The following is an 8,893-nucleotide window of genomic DNA, read 5'->3' as shown; positions in this document are numbered from 1 at the left end:
GTTACTGTGAAATTCTTTAGTTAAATCTTTATATTATGACCAGGTATCATTGATACATGTAAGTACAGTGCTTCTAAATGTATAGTCTTTGTGACGAACAAAGAGGAGGGACGGATCCATGTATAACTGTGATCTTTGTCATGTCATGTTAAAGTGCAAACCAAGAAACATGTCTTGGACTTTTTTTTTTTTTCTCTTATCAATTGTTCTTCAGCAGGAGACCCAAACACTGTCTTCAAGGTATCCCTGTAGCCTTCTTGAACTTGCTACAGTCAGACAATGTTCATAGCTTTGATGACCAGCTTAAACAATGGTGACAAGCTTTTTAATGCAAGAAAGTTAATGAAGTATGTGTAAAAGGATGCTGTAGCAAGTTCAGATAGTTTTGAATGTAGCAGTTATTAGCTGACCCTGGATAAAATTGCACTAAGCCGTAACAGAGAAGACTCTGCTTCATTTCAGTCTGACCCTCTTGAGCGATAAGTCAAGGAATTTTTTTTTAATTAACCTCAGACAATCCGCCCTTTGTATTAGTCCTAGGGGAATTTGGAAGAGGGAGGGCACTGCACCTATCTCTGTTTTGTTTTTTTTCCCTCATATCGGGCCCAAACAATTGGTCTTTTCATTAATTTCTAGCAGTATGAAGCTTACTTGCTCATAACTGCTTCTACTTGCACTCTTTGGAGTTGTGATAATGGGGGTAAAACCATTCTATATCAGATTGAAACCCTTTCCTACCTGTTACCAGAATGCCTGTGGTATAGATAGCTAAGCTACATTGGATAATGGACCATACTGCAATGGAAAGTCTCAGCACTTGCATCAGTCTGCCACCTTTGCCGTCAAGCAACTCTTTGTTGGGGTGGAGTCTAGCACTATTTTGGGCGTTAGGTGGTAGCTATGCTGATTATGACAGGAGTCCAGTAATAACTGAATATTAAAATACTGGAGCAGACGCAAACAGTCCTAGTGTTTTCTCTAATCAATCATCCTGCATTAGAAACCAGAATTATATATGTCAGCCTTGATAATCTGTAGTCAGAGATAGGTTTCACTGACTGACAACTGAGTCTGGTAGTGTGATAATGTGCATATCCACTGGGAAAAGAAAGAGTTAAAAAAATTTCCGAGTCAGTTGTTTGTGTTCCACTTCATGCATTACTACAGACTCCGAGGGATAAGCCTGGCTCTCGTTTTGATCACAGGATACCTACTTTATTAGATCAGTTTTCTGTGCACAGGCAGAGTTTCACAAATCTAACTTTTAGATTGAAATGTAGGCTGAATGGTACAGGATTCCGTTTTTAATCTATAACCATGAAAAGAAGATGTGTGTTAACCCAAAGCCAGCTATTTCATTACAGAATACATACCTGCTGAACGAATCATCGTTGAGAACCAACATTTTGGAATCTTTCAATCTCAGAAATGGATCTATTTTTCTAGATTTCAAGGTGAGTGCAACATGTTTCATAGATGACACATTTGTATGACACTGTGTTAATGTGTGTTTATAATGTGTTTATAAGTATAAGTATACTGTCCCCACCTCGATATTGTGTTATGTATAATGTAGCAATTTATTTTTTTGTAGACACTACATTATCTGATAATTGCATTTTACAAAAATAGGTTTTGTGTTTTACTTTATTAGAATAGAATTTAAATTTAGAATTAATGAAAGCATACATTACATTTATATAGTAATACTTTAAAACATTTATAAAAACTTTTGCGTGCGTGTGTGTGTGTAAATGCATTATATACGAAGAATTCATTCTGTGTAAACTGCATATTGCATTGTACTGTATCAAGACATTAGTGCACTGTTATTTAAATTGGAAGAAGAAGCTACTTTAGTTTTGGTATAAGGTACCAATTCATTTTGGTGGCTTTCGGTTTCTGCTTTCAGTTTATTAGAAAATATTTTTGTCTTTTTTTCTCTTGTGTTTCTTTTACTTTTTGTTGCTAACACATTCTTAATCTCTTTACAATGGTTATGTTTGTGAACAGTAAAAACCCAGATTAATGAAACGAGAATAATTTGTCCCTAAGTTAAGAGTGCAGATGAGGGAATATTGGTTGTCTGGATAAAAGCAAGCACTGTGGTATCAAGTTTTATGGATGCAGAACAATAGAGTTTTTACAGCAGTTTTTTTATGGGTAAGATTATGTCTGGCAGAAGATGAGAATCCTCAGGAGCAAAATCTTACTACTGACTGCTAACTTTTAGCGAGCCCTATGGATGTGCCTCTTTCTTGGCTCATAAACAGAACTAAATAGACTTTTAATGATGTTTGTGCAACTCGTAAATCTCCTAAACATATGTCAACCTACAGTATATGATGCATCTTAAGCTATAGATATTTGTTTACAGCTAATTTGCATAGTGTTATTAAGTCAGTGTTGTAGTTTTGTTTTATTTGGTATATATTTGCCTTTTAAATCCCTAAATAAGTGAATTGACAAGCAAAAGGGTTAAACTTTTTGGTTGAAGCTTACAAAAGCACCATAGATTTGCTTTTAATGTCCTTGTGTGCACGGAAATAATAATGTCAGTTCTCCCATCCGATCCCATTGTTTTCCTAATCCTGTAGCCCTATAAACATTGATTCCAGGAGAGGAAACTTTATTACTGTTTGAACAGCTGGAGAATGTTGTAACTGTGACAGCTCACTGACTGTAAGGGAGGATCTGTGGTGCAGACCTTTTTAAAATTACTTGATTCCTTTCCAACCCCTTCTTATTAGCAGTCTGTTGCCAAGTAACTATACATTGCTATGGAATATTTTTCATGTTACAAATGGACTAGAAAATTGTCTGTTATTCGAAATATTTATAGCATTATACATGCCGGATAATACTTTACTTCTTTCTTATTCACCTGATGTCATCCTTCCATAATACAGCCCAAGCAATAATTCTATTTTTTTCCATTCTCTAACAATTACATAATAAGGTTTGTTTTAAAAAAAAAAAAACTAAGTTTAAGTTTATCTAGCTGAACTCAACAAATACACTGTTAGCCAATGGGCTCGAAGCTCTGTGCTTGGGCTGATTTCAAAAGGATTTTGACTGCAGGTGCAGAAGAACCTTGTCAAGAGAAGCATTTTTCCAAAATGCAGTTTAAGTAAATTTACCATGCCTTGAACTTCACAGACTCCAATTTAAAATCAGAGAATAGATGAAGTGGTAATTCTTTGGTTAGTACATGATATTTATTGTTCAAAGAGGCTTTAGATAAAGAAGCTCAACATTAGACTTCTCATTCTCAAAAATTATAGTTAAAGGACCACTATAGGCACCCAGACCACTTCAGCTTAATGAAGTGGTCTGGGTGCCAGGTCCATCTAGGATTAACCCTTTCTGCTGTAAACATAGCAGTTTCAGAGAAACTGCTATGTTTACCTATAGGTTAATCCAGCCTCTCTGTTTAACTTCTTCCTCACCCTAGAGCCCGGCGGGAGGGGGACCATAAGGGTGGGGGGGACCTACAGACCCTATAGTGCCAGGAAAACGAGTGTTTTCCTGGCACGATAGTGGTCCTTTAAGCCCTCAAGAATTACCATATACCGACCTTGCTTCCCATATTATCTTTCACGTGATCGCTAATTTAAATGGGCACTTAGGGCTGCACCCCACTAGATAATTTCTGCAAAAGTTTTTTTTTTTAAAAATTCAGTCATTGAAAGTTTCTTGTCAAAGCCACATTGTCACCGAAACGTTTCCTAAATATAGTCAAGAGAGAATTCATTTTGTTTTTATTTTTTTTATTTTTTGGTTTTTAATGTTTCTTTAATAGTCTTCTCCCCTCCACTCCTTTCCTTGCTACACTACAGACTGAATACTCATTAAGATTGATTGATGACTAGCAGCCGGTCAGGAGGCACTGTGGTGTGTGTACTACAAGGCAAGTTAGACAATAAGGTCGCTTTAGAAAAACAACCAATCTAGTATGGACTTTATACATGCTCTGAACTTCTTGTAAAAATGCTGCCTTGTGCTATAGTTAATTTATGTGCTGCAGAATTCCTTTTGGAAAGTCAGAAACTCACTCCAGATAGTAGATGAAAGTCAGAAGTTCATCCAAGAGTCATTGGAATTTCAATGAAACTAATAAACAGTCTGAGTATTTTAATAAAGATTTTATCTTAATAAAAAACTGAAGTCATAGTGCTGGTTTAAATGAACACGCCCACGACCCATACACCTAATGTATAAAAATACATATTCACATTAAACTTTCAAAATGATATTTGGATGTTATTTTCTTGCAGGCTGGTTTGCAGATCTTTGTCGCTTTTGTCTAGCCCTTTAGAGATTAATGGGAGATGCATTGCTATAAATCTGAGTTAAAGGACCACTATAGTGCCAGGAAAACATACTCGTTTTCCTGGCACTATAGTGCTCTGAGGGTGCCCCCACCCTCAGGGTCCCCCTCCCGCCGGGCTCTAGGGGGTGGAAGGGGTTAAACTTACCTCTTTCTCCAGTCCCGGGCGGGGAGCTCTCCGCCTCCTCTCCTCCGCCTCCTCTCCTCCTCCTCCTCCTCTTCGACTGAAAGCACATGCGCGGCAGGAGCCGAGCGCGCATTCAGCCAGTCCATAGGAAAGCATTCACAATGCTTTCCTATGGACGCTGGCGTCTTCTCACTGTGAAAATCACAGTGAGAAGCGCGGAAGCCCTCTAGCGGCTGTCAATGAGACAGCCACTAGAGGCTAGATTAACCCATTTATAAACATAGCAGTTTCTCTGAAACTGCTATGTTTATAGAAAAAAAGGGTTAAACCTAGCTGGACCAGGTACCCAGACCACCTCATTAAGCGGAAGTGGTCTGGGTGCCTTTTTTACTGACTGGGCATAACTACAAGGCCAATAGCTGTTAAAGAAATCAATAATTCTGAGCTCCGTGATCTCCTCTCGCACTGCTCACTTTCTGGCAAGTATCACCTCATGTGTTTGGTAGACTTTGAAGGGCATTTGTACACTGAGGAAGGGACAAGAGTCCCAAAACGTTTCTTTCATCTGCTCGTCAAATAAAATTATGGTTCCACAAGTGGGCCTTATCTACCAAGATGCGCTTTGTCTTACCTCCTGTTTTTGCTCTTGCATTTGGTACACTGTTTGGTGAAGGTCACGTGTCTAGTTGTTAGAACTTGATGATGGGTGAATTGTCCGATACCAGGGAGAGAAGAAGAGGCTGCTATCTATTGTTTAAGTAACCTTTTGGAGTAACCTTAATGGAAACCTAAGTGTAATTACATAGGGGGACCTGGAAAACAGATGGTGTCTATTGATGTATTGCAGATGACTGTCAATGTCTACTCTAACTGGTCGTGCACCATTTGCATGTTGACATTCTGTGTCCTCTTTCTACATGTCTTGCATGACCTAGTTAAATATAGGTTGTGTCATTAAGGACCTTATAGCTAACCAAAAATTCACATTTAGCAGTAGTGTTATAGGTATCCATAAATAATGAGACAGAATAATTTCTGATTAAGGAAGCGTTTCATGTACTCTGCTCAAGCTGCCCAGCAAAGGATCTATTGTGTGCTAGTCATAACAGTGCACTTTATACTAAAGAAAAACCACAACCTTTCGCAGTAGTGTCTGAAACAGTAACTTACTGACTTTTAACTCAGTGCTGTAATCCTCGTATGGTTGCTACCTGAAGAACCACTTTTGGTTGTTGGTGTCAGCCCAGGCAATATAAGCAGCTAACACAAAATGGAGAAATAAAGTAAACAGATTGCAGGTCAGGAGCCCGGATACAAGTCAAGGGCTTGTGAGCTGCACCACTGTAACTACCTAATAGGGAGTTCCAATAAGGGGTTAACCCTTCAAAATATACTGTATCATCCAGAGTTACCATGAGGGCGCTGTGCAGGCTCCTATCTGATAAATGGCCCACTCTGATTATGCTAGACAATACGGTTTCCCCAAACAGACCACTAAGCGCTACAGGTCCCCCTTCATGGGGTTCTGCCTGTACCTCCCTAACGGTGGGAGTTATATATCACATAAAACACAGCTGGGCAGGGATTTGCTGGACATGATCAGACCTCACAAATCCAGAATGTGAGGCTCCTGATACATAATATGGACACCAATTTAATTAGTATGCACAAACAATGTATTAAAAAGTTCATGCATTTGCTGCAAATCCTCAGGCTATGCAAAATCACCATTGAGCTCTAACCAAACAAGCCGTTTATTGGCTACTTTATTAAGTTGTACCAAATTAAAACTCAAATGGAAACAATTAGAGTAAAATAACTGTTGTAGAAAAATTCTCCATCTCTGCTATATTCACAACTTGGAGATTTTAGTCTATATTCAGAGTTGGGCTTTTGATGATAGCATTGTGAACTTTTCACAGAAGCGGTGCTTTACGAACATAGCAAGGTTCCGAGGAAGTCGGAGTAAGAAGGCCAAAGAAAAACTAAGTCTAATGAAGATTACAGTTGCTTATTTTTAACACAAGCATATAATTAGGAAATTCAGTGTATAATATTAAACTGCCATATTTGACATAATTCAGTACCATGTATGCTTGGCAATTAAATGGTACTATGCCTCATCTTATACATTTGTTATAATGTTTATATATTACCCCATTTTGTTACAGATCACGCTTTGCATGAGTAAGCCAATCAAAGTCTAAGAATGAAGGATAGAGAAACCGTAATCATAAGTCAATATACAACAACCACCATGAATGACAAAAAAGCAAGTTCTTCACATTTGCCAGGTGTCGGGGTCATGGGATCTTCAGCCGTTGTAGCACCCAAGCAGACTACCTTTGCAATATCAACACCACAACACCTCCTAGCCAGCATGCAGCTTCAGAGACTGAACAGTCAATATCAGGGAGCTGAAGACATACAGTCCTGGACTTTAAGCGGCCATGGATCACTTGCCAATGCCAGTGGATTGTTTGACCTGGATCTTGTTGATGAAGAAGTTCTTATGTCCTTGGTACTTGAGCTGGGTCTGGACAGGGTTAATGAGCTACCAGAGCTGTGGCTGGGACAGAATGAGTTTGAATTTGCACCAGAACTTCTGCTGTCCCCAGAGAAATGACAGTTCTGCATATGTTAGACCACTAGTTCCCAAACCAGTCCTCATGCCTCCTTAGACACAATGGGGCAATCCCTAAATCCTGGACTAGTAGGGGGAACGTAAGGACTGGTTTGGCAACCACTGAGTTAGACTCGTATCATCCTTGCCTGGGAGGTTGCATTAATACATGTCTAGGTAATAACCACAGTAATTAAAGTGTATCCTCACAATTAATGCATATGCAAAGTAAAAACACAAACACATATTTTGCTTGTATATTAATCTGTGTTTTGTTTCAGAGATTTTATTTCCAGAACTTTAAACTCAGCGTTCACTAAAAATATACATTGTGTCTGCTGTGCAATGGATGTAAATGAAGTCTCTATCACATTGATTGATTCTGAATGGGTTATTATATCTTCATCTCCTTGGACCTGCAACCTATTCCTCTATCAAATCTTCCTTTACCAACTTGATGGTTTTGTAGGAAAAACGCTCTCTGTTCTGTATTTAAGATGTATCATCCAAAGCGGGTGAGGGTAAAACAACAAAAAAGAAGGGGGGAAAAAAATCCTACATACTTTTGTTAGAAAAAAAATAAATAAATAACGTTTAACTAGTTTTTTGTTGTGTATATGGAATATACACAGTGGGTCTGGGTCTGATTTGTGCTGCTGTCTCAACTCTCAAGTAAGTTTCAGACTCCTGACAGTGAGCTAAAGGGTATCAAGCGGTCTTTGCCTTACCTCCAATTTTAAATTCAAGTCACTGTAAATAGGAACTTTTTAAGCTTGCTGACTCTTATCAAAAATAAAATTAAATTGGTGATGAGTGGTTCAGTGGTGGGCATTTCTGTGTGTAATATATTTTCATACATTTTGCATGAGTCTATGCAGATTCTAAATATGGTAAGAAAGATGGGGGGGGGGAGGGAGGGGGCTGTTAATCTTTATCTACTGAGGCTAATTATTAGTGGGAACGTATCTATTGGTAGGTAGTAAAATATTTTTTGTGACATGTACCAAGATATCAAAAGGGGAAAAAAAAGAAATAGAAAATAGATATTTTTCTTCTATTAAAGCACCTACTATGAATAATCTCATTGAGTAACAATTGAGATGACATTTGGAATGTGAAGCAGGAAGAGAAAGCCAAGAGTGGAGAAAATGGAGTGTAAAAGAGAGAGACTGCTGATGAGGACGATTTCATATTATCATTATACAGGCGATAGGTGATCCAAAGGATATTATTCCAATAAAAGTTAGCTGTTGGATGTGCTTTATATTTTCTTTTAGTTATGCATGCTGGAATAAAGGCAAAGCATCTCCATGAAATGCCTAAGCACATAGGGCAAAGCCTGGCAACTGTTTTTTTTGTTGCTTACTTTTGCTGTGTTATTTACCCTACTAGATGCTAAACAGGGGAGGGATAGCAATGAATGGCTCTGCTCGTGGAGGGCCATGGAATATATACATATGACAGATGGAGGCTGCTGGAGTTTTGAGGTGTGACATCATATATGTCCTTACAACCTCCATCAGTGTGATTGGCGCATTCGCAGATATCTTTGCATGTCTCACGGACTGTTCCCACTGACTCTACAATTACCAGCATCAACCATGTGTTATACATTTCATATTCATGGTCTTATCTCATCCTGCAGACACTGGCAAACACTTCAAGACACTAAATACTTACTCATTGTAGTCTCGTAGCGTGGATAGCTTCAGATGCTGCAAAACCCCAGGAAATATTCCAGTGGGCCGGTTGAGGCCTGAAGGGCACTGAGAGAACAGAACTCCAGGAAATATTAGAGTGAACCAGTCCAGGC

At 38.6% G+C, this 8,893-nt stretch overlaps 1 protein-coding gene across 1 annotated transcript; it reads left to right on the top strand.

Annotated features, from left to right (window-relative positions):
- Positions 1-7: 7 nt before the first annotated feature.
- Positions 8-7,426, top strand: CITED1 (Cbp/p300 interacting transactivator with Glu/Asp rich carboxy-terminal domain 1). Its single transcript, XM_063432243.1, has 2 exons — positions 8-1,454; positions 6,629-7,426. The coding sequence occupies exon 2, from the start codon at positions 6,667-6,669 to the stop codon at positions 7,081-7,083; it is 417 nt and encodes a 138-aa protein (XP_063288313.1). The 5' UTR covers positions 8-1,454; positions 6,629-6,666; the 3' UTR covers positions 7,084-7,426.
- The last annotated feature ends 1,467 nt before the right edge of the window (positions 7,427-8,893 follow it).

Source organism: Pelobates fuscus, chromosome 9, assembly GCF_036172605.1.
Source record: "Pelobates fuscus isolate aPelFus1 chromosome 9, aPelFus1.pri, whole genome shotgun sequence".
NCBI classification, from domain to species: Eukaryota; Metazoa; Chordata; class Amphibia; order Anura; family Pelobatidae; genus Pelobates; species Pelobates fuscus.
The sequence above is the reverse complement of the archived record's forward strand: the minus strand, read 5'-3'. Positions and strand labels throughout refer to the sequence as shown.

Coding starts and splice junctions, on each gene's coding strand:
- CITED1 (XM_063432243.1), top strand. CDS start 6,667: ATGAAGGATAGAGAAACCGTAATCATAAGTCAATATACAACAACCACC.